Here is a 24,760-nt window from a genome sequence, read left to right as displayed (position 1 = left end):
AAGGGTTTACAAATCATTGTTGAGATGGTGTTTCGCCAAAGGAAGATGGGGGTTCTAGGGGGCATGCTACCCAGTAAGGTTTATGGTGTTTCATTGTGTTTCGGAATATTTTGATTTGGATATTTTGTAAGAGTAAGGATATTGTTTCAAATATTTGGTTTTAATTGGATAACATGTATAATATTATCATGTGTTATATTTTGATGCATGTCGAATATGTATGATTTAATTTTACATGATTTAATTCTTATACTCTCTATATAAATTATGGATATTTTATGTGCGGATACATTTCGGTTTTTATAGTTTGAACCGTTAAATTTGTATTTAGATTGCATTTGCCAAAAGGTTGTGAAACATGCTTAGATAGATTCAATGGGAAAACACCCGATTTTCTGAGTTTTGAGAGATTTCAGATTATATACTCCAGAATGCTATAGAAATGTTTCGGATTATATAATCCAAACAGAGATAAAATTCAAAAAATGGAGGGCCCACAAGAAGCAAGAAAAGTGGGAAAAGAAATTCTCAGTTTTTTTTTTAATACAAGAGCCTTCTTTAAAGTTTAAAGCATTCATTTACGTATTTGTATTTTCTCTCTTTGTTTCATTAAATTAATAGAAAGTGATGAGTAAATGGTTCCAAAGTGAATTTTTCAGTTTCTCCTATAATGAAGTACGTTTTAATATTTCAGCTTAACATACCACATCCTTTACAGTTCACACAAATTGCAAAAACCAGTTAAATTGTTGGCTTTGAATAAACAGACATGCATTTTCTTCTTATAAAAAGTAGTTAAAGATGTCGCAACTTGTAACTGGAAGGGAATGCTAGTTTATGTGATGAATGAAACGTACAAAGTTAAAATCATGCCAATGCTTTCCTTTCTTTCCTATTTTTGTTGAAATTGAACCTTGTGCTAGTTCAGTTTGATAGCATTTACAACAAGTAATTCTAACAATATCTGGAAATGTTACAATGTACAGTTGATCAAAAATATTAATAAAAAAGGAAAAGAGGTAAAGGTTAACACATCACATAAAGATTGCTTTATAATTAAATCCCTTTGGGAAGTATTGAATATACATTACATTGTATTCATATTGTAGAAGAAAAGCTTCAACAATTGGGGCTAGTTATGTGTATTGTTACTTGTCAGGCGTTAGCTTAATATGAATTGCACGTGTTCGACTTCCTATTGCGAAGAACGAGACCTCCTCAATCGTCTAATTGGCTTCATGAACGTACGTGACAATGGTGTTTTGGGAACTGGAATGAACTTTCCAGCTATAGCAAGAGGCCAGCTGTGAGATAGCAAAAACAATGGTCATGATCAAGTCTCGAAACATAGATGTCTTGAACTCTAGATAATATCAAGAGCATGGACAAGATTAAATGCTAATTAAGTTTGGCGAACTAACCTGACAAGGCCAATTATAAGAGAAACAAGCCACAACTTCCAGTCAAGCCTCACCGTTGAGGCAAACTTTCCAAGGAACTCAATGATGACTATCTGAAAATTTGGAGTAGAGTGATAGAGCATGCAAATGTTAGTAATTAAGATAAGATTTATGAACAGAAAAACAAAAGGTTCCGTATTCACCTGAAGTATAAAGGTTATTCCAATAATTCCCATGAAGAGACGGTTCTTAGTCACTCCTGGGAAGACATTCATTTCATCTGGTTTCCGAGCATTGAACTCATTGAATATCTGTTAGTGGAAACTTAAAATTGTTTACTCAAGAATAGGATGAATTTATAGCAAAAATGTATTTGTATAATTGCACCTAAAGGCTTCTCTCCTCTCAAAATGTGGGGAAAAAAGGAAAAACAAGGGTTGAAAAATACCAATCTACTATTCCACACATTCAATAATTTACTATTCCACTTACTTGGCACATGACGAATGCATTGAATATCAAAGTATTCTTCACTTGATAGTCATGGGCTTTAGTATCTTGCTTAGGTAGAATACTTTCACCGCAGAAGTTCAGAAAGAGAAGAACTGAAACTTGATAAAGAGCCTGAGATGACAAATAATATAATTAGACAAACTTAAAGAGTGTCATATTTCAAATTCCATTTTAATCTTACGAAGTATCTACATTGAATAAACTATTTTACCTGTACGATCAAGTTTCTCCACATGATATTTGTAATAAGAGGTTCCCTGAAATTCCAAGAAAAGATCATAGTTAAAATTAAAAGTGTACATTTTTAACTCAATGTTTGACGAAAACGCAACCCCGGAGAGTTTCAGGAAAATGAGTATAAAATTCAAATGTGAAGGGAAAAACAACATAACTTTCTCATTACTTAATTAAACAAGATACAAGGGCACAAGACTCAATTAAACAAGAAACAAGGGCACAAGACTACACAATGCACACTTAGATTCTTTTCCACTGACTTTTCTGCTCTTGGAAGAAAAAGTGACACTTCATGGAAGTGAACATTTTGCTAGCATTTATGTTCATTAGTTGCAAAATGGTATAGAATGCAAGAGTTATCTTTCAAAACTTCTTCAATGCCATAAATTTTTGTTGAGAAAACACAGACACACACACACACACCAAGGATCAAAACTGAAAACACATCAAATATAAGCCATGTGTACATGAGTGTGCATATACGTGCCAGCCCAGCTTTAAGAATTAAGAGTGTTACTGTAAATTAATAGCTAATGAAGTGACAAATGAGAAAGCAAGTCAATCCAAACCTTCGACCAACTGGTGATCTGTGCATTAGGTGGTCTGTTGGTGGTTCCGTAGCCAGGGCAAGGGCCCCAAGTGTGTCCATGATAAGGTTGACCCACAAAAGCTGCACCCAAGAGCAGGTGCGTTAAAAAACAATATGGATGTTGTTTTCATTGTTGATTAATTCAATCAGCTCTTCCCTACTTAATTTAAAAGTCTTGGTTTCCAATAACAATTAACATTCAGAATTTCTAAGCCACAATTATATTAATGGATACAGCAATTCAACACCTTTTCTCCTGAACTGCATGAGAAAAGTAGTCGACAACAAACATTCAGAACTATAACCCAAACGCAGTAAGAGTTCTGTAAGGTGAGTTTTGACCCAAACAGATAAGACGTCAGAGCTACTTCTACACATTGTGCCACCTATTACTATACTATGGATATCTTTGAAGCAAACCCAACCCACTCTAGCGATACACCTAACATTTGTTACATTTTATGTCCATCAAAGCACCAGCCAGAGTCAATTTGTCTTATCACTTACCTTACCAGCAAGCAAAGGCACTTCTAGGGTTAACAATTGATATATTAGTAAAAAAATTCTGTTTTTTTTTTTTGGCTTGGTGGACGACTAATCCGGCTCATGCGTAGAGGCATGCGCACTGGCCAAGTGTTGTTCCCCCTGGGAATCGAACCCGGTATTCCCCGGATACGTCCTTGGAAGGAGCTCCTTGCCACTGGAGCCCAAGCAACTTGGTTATTCTGTTTTGATTCTGAACAATGCTACAAATTTGTGGCCTTAAAAGTTTGGTCATGTTACCTACTTTCCCACCTTCTGATCAGGTTTTGGAGCATCGACATAAATGTAACTAAAAAATAATCACAAGAAGAAAGAAAGAGGGGTACCTGTACTGCATTTAAAGGAACATCACCAGAACTTATTGCTGCCACTACATTTATTACAAGAGCAGCAACGTTCACAGTAAGCTGGAACTGGATAAATTTCTGAATATTTGCATATACAGAGCGGCCCCAGCGGACAACCTACATAAATATTGAAACAGACATCTTAGATAATTTACAGATTGATCAATTTAGTGAACTGGTAAAATATATTTCTCCTTAAGCCAAATTGAAGATAAAACCATATTATGCCCACTACGGTAGTGAATTGGTAAATTGGAATGTTTCTCGGCCATGGGAAGTTCATGGCCAAATTTTTTAAGCCGAAAGGGCTAAATGATGTAAATGTTGATAAAAACTGGAGAAAATAAAACAACGCCAAACAAAAAAGTAATGACTTTCTAGTAGTGTATTGAACCATTTACATGCAAAAACATGGGACAAAGGTGATATCATCATCTTGAGAGTTGAGCCAATAAACAAAATGCTTACCTTTACAACTGATGCAAAGTTATCATCCAAGATTATAATATCTGAGCTTTCTTTTGCAACTTCAGTTCCTTGGATGCCCATAGAAAGACCAATATCTGCCTACAAAACAAAATAGTAAAGCACAAAGTCAACTACAAAAAGGATATTTTTTCAGTGTAAACATGAATTTGAAAATGAAGAATGAAATATCACAACCCAATCAAGCAGATGGAGGCGCAAAAGGCGGGAGTAAACTTTCAAACCATCAACCAGGGGCACATATATGTACTACATTAATTGCAAGCATCAATATGCTAGAAATGCTAACAAAAAGAAAACACATTGAATTTACTACTCTTGTATGGAAGGAAAAGTATTTTGCTGATAAAAATGTCCTAAACAGTGAATAGCAGTATCACCCAAAGAGATGGCTTATTTGCATTCTCTCTCCTTTTCTCTTCTACTCTCCCTTCTTCAGCTTTTCAATAAGTTAGCCAAACACAATAAGCTTAATAGTTCTAGGAACAAGACATTCTTATTAAAGCCAACGACTATTGGCATGGACATGGTCATGATTTTGGTAGAAAAACAGTTAGTTTACAGAAACAATATATTTGCTCCCTACTTCCTCCACTTGTATTCGCAATATTAGATCCAGAATATTTTTTGATACTGAATGCTGATAACTATAATCTTGACATTCATATATGCAATTTTTTTGCATTCAACAGTTGCAAATGCAACTACAATCATATCTACATGATTACTTAAGAGCAACTGACAGTTCAAAGGACAAATCAAACAGAAATATATGTCTGCACGTAGAAATATTTTAACGAGATAAGTTTATGATGAAGTCAAGTCAACAAGTATAGATGCTCTATTATATACTGATCAAAATGCTGCTGTCTGCATCAGCGATTCAGTGGAATATATCTATGATTACTGTGCAGGTTCACTCATACGCAAGAATCCAGAAGATTTTTTAATTTTTTTTAAGTTATTTCATTCCTCAAAAGTCAAGATGGTGCATCCAAGGAATATGACAAACCTCGTGTAGTGCAGGGGCATCATTGGTGCCATCTCCTGTGACAGCAACCACGTCACCTCCTTTACGCAGTGCTTGCACGAGCAAAAGCTTGTCATTAGGAGAAGACCTGCCCATCACCTATATATATATTATTCAAATCACTATTAGAAAATTCCATCGGATGTAATATAATTGAAGTTATTAGCACAAACAGCATTACTTTGAATAAGGCTATGAATAGAGAGTTAAACATCCTCTATCGAATAATAGCAACTCATGCAGATAACAAAAGAAATCACAATGGAAGAAAGGACGAAGCATACCGTAATTTTCTTCGCAACCTGTTCCCTTTCTTTTTCAGATAGCTCCCGAAATACCTTTCCTTCAATTATACATGGATCAACTGCTTCTTCATTTGAAGCCAGTATCCCACACTCCAGAGCTATTGCCTTTGCTGTTTGAAGGTTGTCTCCAGTAACCATGCGTACCTGAGAGTTCATAAATGTACCATGTGTTGGGTTGCCTTGATTAAATTTTGGGTTAGCACTCATGTGCTATTATAAAGTCAGAAACCACGTTCCAACACTGTTAATTGATCAAGCAATATGAATACTGTAGTCATCAAACATGACGCATATATTACCTTAACACCAGCGTCAGTGCATATTCTCACGGCATCTTTGACACCAGGGCGACAAGGATCCTGAAGACATGGATTAGTTTTAACTCAGACGAAGGAATTTATTTAGGGTTAGTTTGAAAGCATAAGGACCAAACAAGCTCCACTCTACACAGTACACAATTTCATATTCAGCAAAAAAGAATATTCTAAAGCTCATAATCTGTAATATTTGTTCCTAACACACATGCAAGCGCACACGCACACGCGCGCGCACACACACACACACTCTCTCTCTCTCTCTATATATATATATATATATATATATATATATATATATATTGTTAGTGGGGGAACATATAGATATAGACACGCATATAAGGGTTTAAACATACAACTAAGAATATTTTGACCAGAACCCATGACTTATTTGTAGATAAAATGGATGTAATGAGATAAACATCAAGTTAATGCAATATAACAGGAAAACCTACACTTGCATTTTACCTTGATTCCAACAATAGCAAGCAAAACAAGCTCATCTTCTGGTAAGGACCATTGGGCTAAATCCTCCTCATTAGATGGAATTTTGTCTAATTCATACGATCTGTATGCAATAGCAACACAACGCAAACTGCGAGCAGCCATGTCATCAATAGCCTCCTTGAGAAAATCCTGAAAGAGTTTTAAACAAAAAATGTCTGCTTAATTAGGACATTGCCAAAAGGAATGCTTACCGCTCTCAGTTGTTATACTTTGGAAAGATTATCAGTTGATATATAATTGCATAATTTGGCATCAGTAACTTGAAAAAACACCATAATCATACTGATGATAATAAAGTATTTTGGTGGTAACCTTATTCCACGTGTTTTTCTTAATTTTTACTGGCTATTAATCAAAAGAAAATTTTATCTCCAATATTAAGTTCACTGAATTTCTTAAAATTTCATCGGACTTGAAGCTGCTGTTCCTAACCTTCTCTTGTTCGATGGATTGCAGGTGACTATTTGAATCAAGATATTGGGTACATGCTCCTAGAACTATTTCTGCAGCTCCTTTCCAGTGTATATGCACTCCAGAGTCCACCTGCCATGAATATTGGTTTATGTATCTTATTATCATAGAAAAGTTAATGGGAACTTAAAATTCAATAAAAAGCTGATGTAATCTATCCACGTGATATGGTTTCATCATAGCAGAGTAAACAACATTCATTTTTATAACTTAATTTAGCTCACAATTGAATATGTCCGATACTAGTATAAGCTACAATAATTGAATATGTCCGATACTAGGATAAGCTACAATGAATGAAAGGATGAATTGGTAAATATTTTGATCAAATTATTACCAGCTTCAGAGCAACACCGCCTCGTTTTTTCTCGGAATTGAATGGAAAGACATGAAGAACTGTTGAGTTAGATCTGATAACATCAAAATTCATACCCAACTGCATATAAAAATGAGTTCAGTTTCAAATCAACACACTGTTAACGAAAGGGGAGATTGACAGGGAAAAAAACACAGGAACAAAAGTCAGGGTACCTTGACTGCCCATGAAAGAATTGCCTTCTCTGTCGGTGATCCTGAAACCTCTAGCTCTCCACCATCCTATGAAACAGAATAAAATCGGAGATTTAACTCTAGATAAGAAAACTCTAGTCATATTCATAAAATCAAAAACACATTGGTGACAATTAAAAAGGGAAAGAAAAGGTTAATAAAGAATTTATCTTTCAGCTTTTATGCAACACATTCGCAAGACCAGTGCAGATTCATATCAGTAAATGAAAAATCAATGAAGTCAATTTACCTATAGTGTATGTCAGGCATTTTATTGGTCTCATATCTAACATGCACCTCACATAAAACTAAAAGCCCTTTAGACTTGCAGTATGCACAATGCACATAACTATTTCACCTTACGTGCTGACTTAGGGTAGCAAGGATTGAAATAATAACCACTTAGTCATGGAGGCTCTGACGACATATGATGGACTAACTTCCCTAAAAACTGAAGCAATTAAGTGGAGGTTTCATTTCATATCTCTGAGGCACACAAGTTCTATTGAAATACTACTGAATTTGTTTCAGATCTTCTAGAAGATAAATGACCACAGCAAATATGATTGTACTCGGTTGTCAATTTGAAGAATTAAAATATCACTCTCCTCAAACAAAAACTTTAATCAAGACCACGAAAAAATCTGATAGGGACTTGGGTAGTATGGGGTGCCCAAGTACCACATCGAGTAGTATGGGATGCTCAGTGGATTATTTAATTGGTTTGTTTTTCCCCCTTGATAGCTAGCTTTTAAGGGAGGTTCCTCAAGTGCTTAGATATGCTTATAAACTAATATGCAAGCTGGTTGTCAATGGCTCGGAAAGGGCTACCTACGGAACGGCTGACGGAAAGGCCGAGTAAAGTGTCGTAGAGTACAGCCATCAGGGCGTCGCTTCAGAAGGGCAGTGCTATGATAGGGACTTGGGTATTATGAGGTGCCCAAGTCCCATATCGAGAGTATGGGATGCTCGGTGGAGTGTTTAACTGGCTTGGTTTTTCTCCCTTCATAGCTAGCTTTTAAGGGAGGGTTCTCATCAAGTACTTGATACTTATCAAAATCGTTGAGTTAATTTAGCACCAAATATCACAAAAACATAAAAGGGAATCCTAGTTACAGTAATTAAAATAGCATATAAAGACTAACCTTAGAGACAAAAACATTTCCGGTGGTATTCTGTGCAATGCTTTCATTTATCAGAGATAATGCTTCTGGATGGAACTTTGAAGAGTCATCTGGTGGATTTAGTTTGCTCTTCCCAACATATGCTTCAACAACAGTCATCTGTAGTGCCATACAGTAAATTATTACGATGTCTCCATAATTCAAGGATTTAAAAAAACAAATAAATACAGATACTTGAGAGTTCAACAGAATGGACTACTAGCTTTTTGATGAATTGTATAAACTATCGGATAGAGTAGACTATGGCTATTACAAGCTCAAGGGTTTTATCAAACAAATGAAGCCACTTATTGAACAACTGATTTGTTCTATGAGTTCCTTCTCTCTATTTATCCATATCACACTTAATAATGAATAATGTATCCTTCTCCCGTCCATACAGAAGCCTTGAATTTTGTAAGGGACAGAAATTCAACCACAATGCTTCGTCAACCCAAACAAATAAATCAGGGATTAATCTCTGAAGTTATACTGTTTAGAATTCTGGAAATATCAGCATTTTGATACATGCATTGCGACACAATAACTGAAAATTATAGGAAAGTGGCAATTACGAATGTATTATGAACCCACAATCACCTACACTTAGATAAAAGCCACAACGCTCGAAGCTTTTACTAATTTGCATAAATGTAAATTATAGTTATTACTTATAACTCCTTTCAGACTATCCAAGCCTTGGATTTTGAAACTCGCCTGATTTAACGTCAATGTTCCTGTCTTATCACTGCAAATTGTTGTAGCAGAGCCCATAGTTTCACAGGCTGACAGCCTTCGCACCTGCACATCTATGTCGTTAGGTTTTAAAACTAAAAATAGCATAAAAATTTGCAAAACTAAGATATGGACTTGAGGATTGGAGATGTGAATGATGCTTACCAAGGCTTTATCTGCCATCATTTTCCGCATCGAGTATGCCAGGCTATCGTGATAGCAACAGAGAAAGAAAATTACACAGATTAGAAGAAAAATCAATGGGTTCGTTTTGCTACATCTAAATTGTATAATGAAGTAACCTAGCCACTTGTTCTTACGTTAAAGTAACAGCCAAAGGTAGACCTTCAGGCACTGCAACGACTACAATTGTGACCTGTATGGCTCTATATATAGTCAAAAGCTGCTACACATAGATGAACAAATAAATGTATAAAACAGTTCAAAACTTGCACTTACTGCAATGGTAAAAATTTTGATGACCCCATCAACTACTATACTAATTTCAGTCTTTCCGGCAACGAATTGGGGATTTCCTTTTGCATCATATGTGTGGCCAGAAAAGTATCTACAATTTCAAATCCATAACATAACATGTCAATAATGACACAATACATGTTTAACGAGTTATAGCCAACGAAAAAAGAAAAACTTCAGATTACCTTCCCAAGAGGACTGCAAGCACTAAAACAGCTACAGAAAGCCCGACTATACCTACAAAAGTTGCCACTCCATTCAAACGTACCTATTTCATGTCACCAAAAGTAATCTCAGTTTTAACACATGGGGTTCGATAACATACTGCTAAAGCAACAGTCTTTCTTTTCTTTTATTAGGATGGAGCAGGGGGGGACCTGTAATGGAGTCTCTTCTCCTGTGTCCTCTGAGATACTTGCCATCAATAATCCCCACTCAGTATTAATACCAACAGCAGTTACCTACATATGGCAGTCTAAAATGTGACTTTATGGTAGGGGCATTCTATAAATTTTGTTTCACGGGTTTGAAGACAACCATAATCAAAATAGTACACTAGGACTTACATAGAGAGCACACTACGAAAAGTTTATCAATAAAAGTTATTATTGAAAGGATTAAATTCACTGCATTACAAAAACAACAAGAAAATTGTGGGACCACTAATTACTAAAACAAATGAAAGACTAATTTTATAAAAAAAAAAAAAATTATAGAAGACTAAATTTATATTTTAATTCATCTATGTATCAACAATGGAACACAATCAGCCAGCTCTCAATATTTGGCCCCAAACAAATGAAGCCAAAGTTTTTTTTTTTTTTTTTTATCAAGTAGTCTAGTGGCTAGGAATTCTTCTTTTTAAGTTGAAAAGGTGGGGTGTCTGGGGTTCGAACCCCGACCCTTGCATATAATATGCAATGTCCATACCAACTGAGCTAAGTTCACGGGAACAAATGAAGCCAAAGTTAACCACAAGAAAAGAAAATATCAGCATGAATACATGCAAGCAGAATAAGCCAGAAACATTTGGCACCGAAACAATTCCAAAAACCTTAAAATCAGCGAATTTTTACCAGCAATTTTTTTTATTTATTTTAGGAAATCTCTATGAATGAAACATTTAAAAATGCCTAATAACCGATGATAGTTAGGAAAAGAAAAGAACAATAATGAAAATTCAATGGGCAAGTGAGACATAAAACATACTTTTTTCGATTTGAGTTGTTTCACGAAAATACTTTCATATCATTTAGCAATTTTCATTTTTTATATATCAACAAAAGCCACTGCTCACAAAAAATAGTCTAATATTATCATATTGTACCATCATAACGCCAACACCATCTGCTACTTTGCAACCAGACATAAAAAAGGGTGCTTTCTGATCCTTATGAACCTGCATAACACTATTTACTTTAAAGTCATAAGAATTAAAAACCGTTAAATTTTGTAAATAGAGGGTATTAAAATACATACAATCTTGCTTTCACCAGTCATACTGGATTCGTCGATTTCAAGTGAGTGACCTGTGATTAATACTCCATCAGCAGGAACCTGAGTATACCGATAGAGGTAATTATTGAAAAAGAAAACACATTTACTTTCCTGACAAACTCAAAATATCATGCAAACTCACCTGATCTCCTATTTTAAGGGGTATAACATCACCAACAACAATATCAAATATGGAGATTTTAATCGTTCTCCCACTTCTCATGACCTGTAACAAGCTCAAAGTATAGGATAGTTATGTTAGCTTATGTTCCCAATGATTAGCAAGTTATGTGTTGCTAAGATGTGTTACACACCTCCAATTGTATATTTTGTTTCTCTGCATTCAAATTCTGAAATTGCAGAGATTGTCGATAGTCGCTGACAGCTGGACAAACAAAAATTAACAGTAACAGCATGCAGTCGGTCTTACAAATATATTGATACAGTTTGCATTAGGGTCATTAATAAAGAAAAATCGAAGAACACAAATAGGTTCAATGGGAAATAGAATTTCTTCCAAATCTCAACATGCCATCCTCTACACACGTATAACATAATATTTTTGATAGGAGTAAATTCATCGTTAAAAAGAGTTATATGCAGTACCAGTAACTACAATAACAAGTAAAACTGCAAAAGCAATGCTTCCCCCATCATACCATCCGTCACTCCAACCCTGCGAATTACAAGTGAAAGAAAGGATAAACCACCAGGAATAATATTATAATAACTATGTCAGTAGAATGTAAACAACAAACTTATCCAATATCAAATGAAATGACAAGAATAATCAGAAGATTCAGAACCAAGCACCATGCAGAAACAGTCATATAAAGAGAAGAGAGGGTTTCGTAAATAAAATGCATAAAGTAAACAATTAAAATTTAGTGATGTCAAAAGCTCAGAAATTGTAGAGTGAATATTGAGCTTAAATGGAATGTGCAATCAACGATACAATTAGAAAATATGAATGATGATCACACCTCTGTTTTTATTCCAAGCACCAATGACACTACAGCTGCTACAATCAATATTATGAGAGTCAGATCTTGCCAAGCCTCCCATAAAAACCTCTGTAAACAATCAAAATGAATTAATGCCAGTATCATAATTAATTCATTGGGAACAATAGTATAATGATATAAACATACCCAGAAACTTCTCCCTTTTTTCCGAGGATATGTATTAGTTCCAAATGCATTTTTCCTTTTCAATAGATCAGCATCATCTCCACTAATTCCTTTATCTGGACTTGCTTTTAGTAAACTTGATAGGCCTTTAACCTGATGAAGATATCATCAAATTATATTAGCAAAGTGACTCATTGCAACATCTGTGTTAGAAACAAAAGAGTATGCTGTAGACTTACCCCTCCATATTGCTGTAAAGCAGAAATATTTTGATCCTTAGACATCGAAGCAAGTTGTTCTAGGCCAACTCCAAAGTCACCAACTGAATGTTGAGGTGAGGGTGTAGCTGCTGGACTTATCACTGGATAATTCAAAATATAAATTGAAAGGTCGTAATAAGTAACTCCACATGTAGATAATGATTCAGTTGCACAAGCTCTAACTACATGTAGTTTGATTTATAAATTTGTACAAGCCAATAACGGAATAATTAATTGAAATCTACGAATAAATTCCTTCCTGCCGCGGAATACAAACTACAAAACTAGAAAGCAATTAACATTTTTATAGTTTATGATTTTCACCAGCTCATGTCTCTAAATTGCATATTTGCTTAAGGATATTAAATACAGTAGAATTTTCTATTCCACATAGAGAAAATCAGATGATGTAATTGCTTTTTAACCATTACTAGTAATCTGGCACTATCTTCACTTGTGAATTATGATACCTTCAATGAAAGAAAAGGAATCAAGGTTGTGCTTACTTTTTTTTGGTTCTCTTTTTGGATCTTATTATCGCAACAATTGACCATTCTGGTTTACATCTCGTAACCTCTCCAATGTTTATACTACAAACTCATCATTGCAACGAATACAAGATTTGTTAATTATGTGATACAACTTAAAAGGGTGGCAGGCTATGGTTTAATAAAGATTATTCTTTCTAGGTTCTACGTTCTCGGTAAGCAAAGATGACAGACATCATAATCAATAAAAGACGGGGAGAAAAAAATACGATATCAAAGTAAGTATACCTAGTTCACGTTCACCGGCCAATCTAAAAAGCAGTGCAGCCTGATAGAACAATTAATTGTTGATTAGAATAGTCAAAGGTGGTTAGAAACATTCAATCAGGTAACATGTTTGACATTCTGAAACATTACTCTTATGACTTGTGCATGCGCTCTAATTAAGCTCTTCTTTTGCTGTTTTTCCTCTTCCCCTTTGAAGTCCAGAGTATATCTAAAACGCCTGGACGCATTGAGTACCAGTGCTGCTTGCTGTACATGAGTGTAACTTCAGTTTAGATGCCTTGGAAGAAAGCTACCATTCCTCACCAAAATTAAACTAGTTAAACACAACACAGGATCGAGATAATGCTAAAAGCCGACACACTGATGATTTGGCTATGACAAACTCTACTTCATTGAGTATTAAATGTAGTGCTTGGGAACCAAAATGCATTTTTGTACATGCCATAAATATGATAATCGTAGTTTATAATTAGCTCAAAAACTACATGAATCAGTAGTTTTGAACAACTGTGGAAAAAGAAGAATCTCATAACTTTCATTCTTTCCATTTGAATTCAGTGCTCATCATCGAGATTGTACTTGTGGCCAAATCAAATCAAGCCTCAAATCAAATTAATTAATTTTGATTTTTAGTAGGTTACATTTTGCTGTAGTCTTCTATTTTCTACTCCTTGCAGATACACTTTCAGGTTGATCAATTGTCGGAACTTGCATACTCATTTCTTTTTTTCTTCATTTTTAAATTAAAACTAAATACTCATATCATATAATGGCAAGTTTCTGATTAGTCACAACAAATTGGTGATTATACACTAATAAATTTCACTCACCTATCCTCCTAAGATATGTTCAAATGACACATACATCTCTCAATTTTGTACAAGATATTGACCTATCCTTTATTACATTCATCTCACATATACAAAAATAAGAGTGAAAGTTTCTTTAAATTCTCCAACATCTCTCAATTTTGTATAAGATGTTGACCTAATATGAGAGGAGGAGTGTATAAATTCTCCAACAAGTAACAAGTAAGAGTGATGAATGTTTGTTCAAAAAATAGAAAGCATGTGTGTGTCATTTGAGTATATCTCATTGGATACGAGTTCAATTTCCTATTACATTAACGGAACCATCTTGACATAGAAAGTGCAGATAACTAGCAATGCACATTGATTGATGCATAAAAAAGTACTGGTCGAAAATTCGGATACATTAAAATGCGGTTAAAGTAAAAGCATGAATGTAATGTACTACACTGATTGATGCATCAAAATTTAGGCGAAAACCGTGATTGATAATCGTATCATATTCATAATAATAGTAAGTTAGTAACTAAATTAAGTACTAGTTAACGAGTACAATTTCCACTTACAGTAATGAATGCATCTCAATATAGAAAGTGCAGACAATTAAGTAATGTACTCCTACATTGATTGATACATTAAAATGCGGATAAAGAAAAAGCATGAAATCGATGCATAAAAAATTAGGCAAAAAAATGTGATTAATAATCATAATTCACATTAATTCAAATTACACTAACGGATCCATCTCAATATAGAAAGTACAGATAATTAGCGATGCAAATTGATTGAAACGTTAAAGAACAAGCATGAAATTAACGAATGCAATTCACATTGATAGATTCATCAAAATTTAAGCCAAAAAATGCGATGAATAATCCTAATTAAATTAATTAGATAGAAACAGAAATAGAAATTGATTTTATACATTAAAATGCAGTTACAGAAAAAGCAAGAAATCGATGAATGCATCAAAACATAAGACGATTAATAATCAAAATTCACAATAATTAACAATAATACTAGAAATGAGAATAAGAAAAGGAAATTACTCTCCAACGGCGAAGAGTTTCATGAGAAGCATTCTTCGTTTGAGCAATATCAAAAGGATCATCAGGATCAATTTGTTCATCATCTTCATCGTTGTCGCCGTTGTTGTCATTATCATTACGGCGGTTGTTGTTATCGGAAGGATGATGATTGTTGTTATCGTCGTCATCGTCATTGTGACCGGTGCCGATAGTAACGGAGAAATGGCCGTTACCGTTGCCGTTGGAAGCCATTGTTATTGCCGCAAATTTGAAAAACGGTTACTGCGTGAAGAAATGAAAACACGATGATAGTAAGGCCCAGTGCCACACAGAGATGGTAGGGCACAGGCACAACCACAAAATCAAACAAATTAGATTTATTTTTTATTTTTTTTGTTTTACAATTTGAGATCAATGTGTGGTTACGTTGATGGGTCCCACCATCTCCATTCAATTTTTCATCTAAAGAATTAAATGATTAAAAAAAGTAGGAAAATGTTTATTGATGGAGAATAATATATTATTGATTAATTTTAATTATTAATTAATTATAAAATAAAATAAAATTAAAACGGAGAAACTGAAAGAATGAGTTGTGTGTATTGTACGGTGATGCATGAGAAGCGCTTTGTTCTGTTAACTTTTGGTGGATAGTTTTAGACACACCTCATTATCGTTCTTTTGTTTTCATTTATCATTACACTGAAATTTTGTCTTACTCTATAAAGCATGTCTTGATCATCATTAAATTAACTCGGACGCATCTGATTAATTTTTTTTTTAATAAACCAAAATGGAATAATCACCAGAATGATTCATCTCATGTAAGATGTGTAAAAGAGAACCACTCTTTATTTATAGGTAAATTTTACGGTACATCCAACATATTTGAGTGTACCAGTACACCAGACCCTTAAATTTATAGTTAAATGAATTATTTTTAGAATTTTTTTTTTATCATTTATAATTATAATGATTAAAATCTTATTCACCAAAAGCATCAACGAATTAAAATTCAATTTTTTTGAATTTTTATTGCTCATAATAGAGAACTTTAATTATTTTATACGATAATATGTAAAAAAAACTTATTATGACTCTTATAAACAATGAATGATGTTTTTTTTTTTATGAAATGATATTTTCTGAGATACAAATGCGACAAATAACTTTTTATTTCATAAAATTGATTGTTAATGCATAAATTTAGGAAGCAGGAATACCGGTACACCTTAATTTATGAGTGTACCATAGAAGTTCTCTTATTTATAATATACGTATTTGATTAATATTATAGACTAGATACATTAGTTATAATTTAAAAAATGACATTCTATTTTATTTATAGGCTAAATTACATTTTTGGTCCTCTAACTATTTAATTGGTATCAGATTGGTCCTCTAACTAAAAATTGATTTATTTTGGTCCTCTAATTTTCTCACTGTTACTACATTTAGTCTTTTCTATTAGTTTTATTCAAATAAACGTTAGAGTTTGTGTTATGTGGGTCCTCTAACTTTATTTATTAGTATCATTTTGGTCTTATGCCTTGTTATGGTATTATGATTAAATAGTGACTGATATTATTGGTAACTATTATGGTTCATATGTATGTGTGAAATAAGAGGTCAGATACTCACATAACACAAACCCTAACGTTTATTTGAATAAAACTAACAGAAAGGACTAAATGTAATAACGATGAGAAACTTAGAGAACCAAAATAAATCAATTTTTAGTTAGAGGACCAATCCAATACCAATGAAATAGTTAGAGGACCAAAAAGATAATTAAGCTTTATTTATAATAATGAGAAAAAATGTATTTATGTTTTTGTTCGACAATAATTTTTCTGATATAGTTTAGGATAACTTTTGTGAAGAAAAAAATTGTTTAGCTTATTTATACAAATTCTTCAAACTAGTTTATGAAAATTTCTTATAGTATATACAAAAATAATTTAATTTAGTTTTATCATTTGCAAAAAAAAAAAAAAAAAGCTTACGTGAGCTTATAGATAAGAGTTTATCGTGATAAACATTTGTGTTATAAACTTTAAATAAGTTGTTTATCCAAACATATTCGAACTAAAGTATATAAATTTTTTATTATAAGTTGGTAAAAATTGTTTTTTATTTTTGTGGTGGTCGAGATTCGAACCCCGGACCTTGCATATATTATACACTGTTCTTACCAACTGAGCTAAATAAAAATTGTTATAGGTTCATGAGAAAATTTACTATCAAATTTGGTTCTATAAGTTATAAATTATCTACCAAAATTTGAAAATTGATCTTGCCCAATAGAGTCCTAGTTAGATGTATTTTATGATTTTTTTTTGGGAAATACTAACCGTGTTCCGGTGGCACTGGTTAAGGATATGAAAAAGGAAATTATATAATAGTTAATACATTGTGAATTAATTTATAATAAAATAAAAAACAGTTTCTTTTATGATAATAAAATTCTCTTTTATAATATGCTTAACCAGTACCTCAGAAGCACCGGTTAGCATGACTTTTTGGATTTGTTTCATGAGTTCAGTGGAGATATATTGGCAGTATAAAATAGTTTACACAAATATTTAATGAAAACTTGTAATATTGTTATCCAAGTAAACTTTGTAACTAGCATTTAAGAATAACGATTAATGGTGGTGCGTCTTTTTATGAGTGACCTATCATTTGAGTTTGAGTTTTCTCAATCATATTACTGGTGTGAGGTATCTATCAATTCTTACTCATGATCAATCTTGATTGAAACGCATGGTTATCATTTTTAGTAGGATCTTTTCTTCCAAACACATTTTGTCATCCAGTCTAACAATGTTGGTGGATTATGTGTTGTTTGTGCCAATTTCTGATCACCATATGACTTGTTGATTTTGAAAAATAAAATTGAATGATATTAAAATAAGAGAAGATTTAGGTACACTCGATTATTTGACATGTACCAATAAATTTGTGCATGTTAGAAGTTTTAAAAAGTAAATTTGCATTGTAACTTATACATTTAATAATAAATATGTATAGTACCATTTTAATAAATAATGGTTGCTTTTGAATAAAATGTTTCCATCTTTTGTTACTTTAACATGTGTAATCTTGTTAGACAAATCCTTAAATTATTAGGTAATTTTTTTTAATAAATATCATTTCCTATCATTTAAAACTATAGTAGGTAAATATTATTCACCAAAAATGTCAGTTAGATAAAAGTTATTTTTTCTAAATTTTTATTACTCATATGATACAATATAAAAAATTAGTATGATTCTTATAAACAAACAAAGTTCCTTTTATGACAATACCATAAATTAATTAAATAATTTTACACCAAACTCATTAGTTATATTTACAAAGTTTCTTAAATATATATATATATATATATATATATATATATATATATATATATATATATATATATATATATATATATATATATACAAAGGCCAAATTTATTTACATTTTTATCATTTACCTTAAAATTCTCTTTATGTGCACGAATAATTGTTAATCGTTGCTAAAATTTAAAGACACAAACAAGAGATATTGTTTAATTGCGTCATGACGTTGTACTAATATGTGTTCTTAAGGCACATGTTAAAGATTCCATAAATAATTAGCATTTATTAAAAAAAATAGTTTTCAAAATTTTAAGAAAAAAATTAGCACAATTTTTAATCAGTAGTGCTATATAATGCAACTAAAAATTCCAAGAAATCATCCCGAAAAGGCATTCTGCCAATGAAAAACAGTCATTTTCCAGAATTCAAGGGGGAGTTATTAATTGATGGGAAAGTTAACACTCTTGTGGGGTGGAATAAACACGTCGGGATTTGTCGTGAAAATTGAATTTGCTCTAAGTAGCATTATCGATTTTCAATATATAATTTCTATTTTTAGCATACTAACATGTATCATTAGAGCATGTGTTAGACTTTAATTCCTCGGTTTAATTAGCAGCAACTAACACATGATCATATGGTGAATAATGTTGGATAAAAAAAAAATAAAAAATGATCATATGGTGAATAATGCTGGATTCTCTGAATTAATGCTGGTTTACCTAAAGTAATATGTGTGACTCCATCACGATTGGAGAAAACGACTAGCAAGTACACAACTGTGTACACTTATAACTTGCAGCTGGTACCCCAAGCATGTGTCCAACTTCTTTCAACCAGCAAATATAGCTGTAATGCGCTGCCAAAGTTTTTTTTAAAAGGAAAAGAAGAATATTAAAAAAAAGAAAAACACAAGCAATACCACAAATTATAGGTATTCACCATTTGATCATATAACTCTATATACTTATTAGTTTGGCTCTTGTTCAATTAAAATACCTCACTAATGTTGAAAAGAATTTTAAAATTTACTCACTAGTGCAGAAAGCATTTTGTAAGTCGGATAAAAAAGACTTCTTAAATTGATTTTAGGTTCGACTAAAGAGTAGGTGACATAACAATTGTCGAAAACCAACTCAACAAAATGAATTCAATCATATTGTAATTTTTTGAAGGATATTGTAAACTCACAATTTATTGATCGATATATATTTTTATGCTAAATGTTACTTATTATTTAGCAAGTTATTTTATTATTAATCCTCTGGTACGGATCTGTTTCGTGTCTAAGCGAGGCACTTGTGTTGTGTCCAGGGAATGTCACTGTTAGGTGCAAAGATTCTAACCTTTGCATTCATCACATCTTAAACAAGTTTGTAAATACCAATAAGGCAAAGGTAATTCTATACTATTTTTCTTACTAAGTGTTGTTACATCACTATCAGTATCAGAAAGAAGTGAGAATGAATAAATAATTTAATAAAGAAGTATATAAATAAATGAAAGTACCGTGAGAAAAATAACATGTGGGATTGAGCATGAGCACAGAGACACAAATCTATCTGAAGGAGATTTGGATCGCATATCAGTTGAGATGAGACAAGAAGGAAAAAAAAAAGGAGAGTGAAGTATAGTGGAAGAGAAACTATGATGAGGATAGGATCTTGAGTCAATATTTGTTGTTGTAAAAGATGTTAAGGCAATTTCGTGGAAACTTCCTACATTACTGGTACACCGACTATCGTGCGCACACACCAAATGCACCAAACCTACTATTGTTATTTAGTGGGCTTTTTTGGCATGCATGCAGCTCCCATGCGCCTCACGTTTTTCTTTTAATTTTACTTTAGTATGTTTTCGTTTATATATAACCAAAATGCTGAGCATAGTGGAATGAATTAAAGTTTGAATAAGATTACCTTTAACAAAGAGAACTTATATCGATAAAAACACAATGAAAGAAGGAAGAGTAAATATAATATATAATTGCAAAAGAAATTAATATTTTTTTACTTATTCCATCTAAGATCAGTTTAGACAAAAAAAAAAGAAAAAAAAAAGAGCCAAAAGTAAATAACTGGTCTCTTTAAAAAAGAAACATTACAAGTATTTCTTTACTACCCATGTTGTCTTGGTGATGAGTAGGAAGGTTGGTTGTTTAACGAATAGACAAGGAATAATATCATATATTAACTTCAATTTTTAGCCTATTTTTTCAAACATATACCACATTAACCTAAGCCACATTACAACCTTAAAAGACCTCTAAAATTTGTGTGATTGGATATACTTTGAATGCGTGTTTTTGAGTCTCTTCAAGCCTACGGTAGAATGGCTTATCCAACACACTTGCAAAGAGAGACTTGGTGAGCGAGAGGATAGAGAAATAAGTGTAGTTGAAACTTTTGAATTGTCCTTGCTACGCATGCCCTGACTGAATTCTTTGAGAGTGGAAGTGATAAGTTAGTTTAAAGTTAGAAGTGAGCTATGACGATGATCCGAGCACATATGTTAATCGTAGTTTGAAAGTGTGAAACTCCGTTCTAATGCAAACATAAAGGTTTTTTTTTTTTTTTTTTTTTATGAGGCAGGGTTGTCAATGGTTTCATCAAACACATATGAACAATATCTAATATAAAACTGGCGTGGTTTTAAGAACTTAATAATTGGAGCTTTTGTGTTGTCCTGATTTCGAAAAAAAATGTGAATTGCAATCGCACATCCAAACAGATGCAGGGACTCCTAATACTTCCGAAAGATTTTTCAAACAAATAGACTTTGGTAATAGAGATCATGTCAATTTTTTTTTAATAAGTGATATAATAAAAAATCTTTAAAGGACTCCGATTACACTTAATCCAATTTGAAAAGTTGACATTGTCTCAACATCTAACTGCAAAGTTCATTAGCAAAAATGTCATGCATTCATTACAACATTCAAAAGAGCAAATAAGCCAACATTTTCACTAACATTGTGTATGTTCTAAACTACTTGTTTAATTGATTTTCAAAAAAAAAGTAAACCTTTATTCTATTAATTATCTTTTTACTCAGGGAGTAAAATTGGTAGCCCGATGCACTAAAGATTTCACATACACAAAGTTCAAGAATGTGTCCCGTCATTTTGATGTATTATACGCAATCTTACTTTATTTTATACACAAGAAATTGTTTTAAGAACTTGAACACATGACTTTTCAGTCATGTGACGACATCTTTATCACTGAGCCAAGACTCCTATTTTTTTTACTCATGAAGTATTCTATCAAATGTTTGAGAAAGTAAACTTTTGCAAAATAGAAAAATTGATGGTGCGGGTAATAAGAAAAAACAATGGATCTAAATAATCGGGCTTACACCTCACTATTTGTGATAAGCCCATAACTACAAAACCCTACTTTATATTCACAAACCTTCCCGCAGCGAAAACCCTTTGCATTTGCAGTGTCATTCACTTCCTCCCTCGGTAATGTAACCCTAATTTCTCTTTCACTCTTTACACTGTTTTCGTTTTTCCTTGAACCCTAGATTCACCATTTGTATGTTTTTCATTTTCATCTTGTTTTGTTTATGAATCATAGCTTTGTTGTAATTGCATTTTTTTTTGGGTAATGAATCACAGAGATGGGTGAAGAAGTGAAATCTATTGTTCCTGAGTCTGTGTTGAAGAAGCAGAACAGGGAAGAACAATGGGCTTTGGCTAAAACTCAAGAATCTGAAGCTTCTAAGAAGAAGAGAGCCGAGAACCGTAAGCTGATTTACAGTAGGGCTAAGCAGTATTCTCAGGAGTATGAGGATAAGGTACTTCTCATGTCTCTTAAATGGTTTTTTTTCATTGTTTTCGATTTATAGTGATAGTTCTGGATATTTATTAATTTTTTCTCACTAATCAATTGTGTTGTGGTTTTATTTTGTATTGTGTAGGAAAGAGAGTTGATTAGTTTGAAGCGCGAGGCTAAGCTGAAAGGTGGATTTTATGTTGATCCAGAGGCCAAGCTCTTGTTTATTATTCGCATCAGAGGGTATGTTTATTTCTGTTGTGTTGATTCAGATTGGATTAGAGTGTTAGTATATAAAGAACTAACATGAAATTGATTTAAGTGTAGCATAGATGAGAATGTTGTGTTGGATGTGTAGCATAGATGACAACATTAGAGAGAGAGCCAGGGTAGAACATATAGTAGAAAACATGGTGGAAACTAGGCTTAGATGGTTTGAGCATGTAGAGAGAGGACCTGTGGATTTTGTGGTAAGGAGAGTAGATCATACAAGGGGGAGTCAAATCACTAGAGGTAGGGGAAGATCTATAAAAACTATAAAAGAAACTCTTAAATAAAGATCTAGAGACTAGTGTGTTTTATAGAAATATGGTATTTGATAGAAATGTATGGCGTTGTTTGATCCATATAGCCGACCTCACATAGGGAGATATGGTTTGGTTGTTGTTGTAGCTGCTGCTGCTGCTGCTGTTGTTGTTGTTTGTTGATTCAGATTGTATTAGATGCTAGCTGAGTTAAATAAGTTTACTGTTCTTTACAAAAATTAATAAGGACTTGTTAGTTGTTAGTTTAGTGGTGTTTGTGGTGAAGTTATACCAATTACCAGTAAGCTTTTGAAACAATTGTGATGTTAATGTCATTTCTAATCAATCAACCAAAAGCTCATATCCTTACAATGTTCTTTACCGACCACTCCGTTTTTATATAATGTTATGTAGGTTCTTACTATTACTATAATGTTCTTTTAATTTTTCTTCTTCTATAAGTATTTTTAAGAAGTTTATTCAAGTTGTCTCCTTAGATGTTTTGGTCTTCTGGTCGTCCTAACTCTGGTTAACTTCAAAATTTCAGTATAAATGCCATGGACCCCAAGACAAGAAAGATCTTGCAACTATTTCGATTGAGACAGGTAATATTTGTTTTCATCGGATACTGATATCTCCTCATTTTAAGTTGTTAGGTTTTGAAGAAATTGCCTTGTTGTGTTTCTGGTTGGGTAATACAATTGTAACACATTGAATGTTCTTTGAGGGAGTCTATGATGCGTATAGCATTTTAAAACAACTGTATAGTGCATATTTCTGTTGGTATAAAAGCAGTTTGGTGATCCTTATGTTTTTGCTTGACAGATTTTCAATGGTGTTTTCCTTAAAGTTAACAAAGCAACAATGAACATGTTGCACAGGGTTGAGCCTTATGTGACTTATGGGTATGTTAACTTCCTTCCCATTGATTTAAAGGCAGTGATTCTTTTCTTTTTTCAACACTCATTAGGCTTTCAATTTTATTTTAGATACCCTAACTTGAAGAGTGTAAGGGAACTCATCTATAAGCGAGGGTATGGAAAGCTAGACAGGCAGCGAACTCCTCTCACTGACAACTCCATCATTGAGCAGGTGCAGTAATTTACTTTTCTAAATTAAAATAAATATTACTATGCAAGTTTATTCACTATACGTTGCTGACTTGCTGATGACCCTCAGGGACTGGGAAAGCATGGTATCCTATGCATTGAAGATCTTATCCACGAGATCTTGACTGTTGGACCACATTTCAAGGAAGCAAACAACTTCCTTTGGCCATTCAAGCTCAAAGCTCCATTGGGTGGCTTAAAGAAAAAGAGGAACCACTATGTTGAAGGTGGTGATGCTGGAAACCGTGAAAATTACATCAATGAGCTCATCAAAAGAATGAATTAAACTATTGCAGTGTTTAATCATTTTAGGGGCAATTGATATTTTTTTGTTGGCTTTAGATCAAGATCATTTGGGCATCTGAAATTTTGGAAATAACACATTTTACTTTTATAAATTGTTTGTTGTGCAAAGTCTGAATTGGTTTGTCATATTTTATGAGACTCATAAGTTATATTTCTATCTTAATACTTAGCTATCTGTTTCGCGTTTTGTTTGTCATTTTCTCTGTCTCAAATTTGCTTTTTATTTGCTAGATTTAAAGCTTATACCCGCAGGTGCAAATAATGTTCCCTTTGTTATATACCTGATCTCAAATTTGTCATATACTAACATAGTAGCCAATAGCGGCTGTGTAGTGTAGTGGCGACGAACTGCTATGCTAATTGTCGTAGCGGTGCGGAATGAGATAGTGGCGCTATAGCGGCATAGCAGAGCAGTTAGCGGCTGCTATTTGATTTTAGTTGAAAATTTTCAAATCGATACTATTTTAAAGCGATAAAGACAAATAGTTTGTCAATAGAAAAGTTCAAGTAAGACATCGAGTTATATTGC

The 24,760-nt window shown here is 33.0% G+C and overlaps 2 protein-coding genes across 4 annotated transcripts; one reads left to right on the top strand and one right to left on the bottom strand.

Moving 5' to 3' along the window:
* Positions 1 to 867: 867 nt before the first annotated feature.
* Positions 868 to 20,179, bottom strand: LOC25491243 (calcium-transporting ATPase 9, plasma membrane-type). Of its 3 annotated transcripts, none has more exons than XM_013599127.3 (35): positions 20,023 to 20,179; positions 19,236 to 19,372; positions 15,188 to 15,448; positions 13,459 to 13,575; positions 13,330 to 13,369; positions 12,533 to 12,654; positions 12,315 to 12,446; positions 12,147 to 12,236; positions 11,770 to 11,839; positions 11,478 to 11,548; positions 11,306 to 11,389; positions 11,146 to 11,223; positions 10,994 to 11,065; positions 10,044 to 10,127; positions 9,852 to 9,934; positions 9,649 to 9,757; positions 9,510 to 9,565; positions 9,355 to 9,397; positions 9,172 to 9,255; positions 8,437 to 8,574; positions 7,274 to 7,339; positions 7,080 to 7,178; positions 6,704 to 6,814; positions 6,233 to 6,400; positions 5,750 to 5,809; positions 5,430 to 5,594; positions 5,128 to 5,244; positions 4,098 to 4,196; positions 3,609 to 3,746; positions 2,720 to 2,820; positions 2,125 to 2,170; positions 1,893 to 2,024; positions 1,604 to 1,711; positions 1,422 to 1,513; positions 868 to 1,304 (listed from the first exon to the last, which is right to left on the bottom strand). In XM_013599127.3, the coding sequence occupies exons 3-35, from the start codon at positions 15,416 to 15,418 to the stop codon at positions 1,196 to 1,198; spliced, it is 3,315 nt and encodes a 1,104-aa protein (XP_013454581.1). In that variant the 5' UTR covers positions 15,419 to 15,448; positions 19,236 to 19,372; positions 20,023 to 20,179; the 3' UTR covers positions 868 to 1,195. The 3 variants fall into 3 exon arrangements, with proteins under 3 accessions (XP_013454581.1, XP_039689090.1, XP_024637342.1); XM_039833156.1 differs by having other exon boundaries at positions 19,236 to 19,362; positions 20,023 to 20,163; XM_024781574.2 differs by lacking the exon at positions 19,236 to 19,372 and having other exon boundaries at positions 20,023 to 20,163.
* A 1,669-nt stretch (positions 20,180 to 21,848) lies between these two features.
* On the top strand, positions 21,849 to 24,404 carry LOC25491242 (60S ribosomal protein L7-4). The gene is made up of 7 exons (XM_013599125.3): positions 21,849 to 21,979; positions 22,136 to 22,314; positions 22,438 to 22,535; positions 23,364 to 23,421; positions 23,642 to 23,721; positions 23,806 to 23,908; positions 23,996 to 24,404. The coding sequence occupies exons 2-7, from the start codon at positions 22,138 to 22,140 to the stop codon at positions 24,209 to 24,211; spliced, it is 732 nt and encodes a 243-aa protein (XP_013454579.1). The 5' UTR covers positions 21,849 to 21,979; positions 22,136 to 22,137; the 3' UTR covers positions 24,212 to 24,404.
* Positions 24,405 to 24,760: the final 356 nt, after the last annotated feature.

This window comes from Medicago truncatula, chromosome 4 (assembly GCF_003473485.1).
Source record: "Medicago truncatula cultivar Jemalong A17 chromosome 4, MtrunA17r5.0-ANR, whole genome shotgun sequence".
NCBI classification, from domain to species: domain Eukaryota; kingdom Viridiplantae; phylum Streptophyta; class Magnoliopsida; order Fabales; family Fabaceae; genus Medicago; species Medicago truncatula.
Note: the sequence above shows the minus strand (reverse complement) of the source record. Positions and strands in the feature narration are given on the sequence as shown.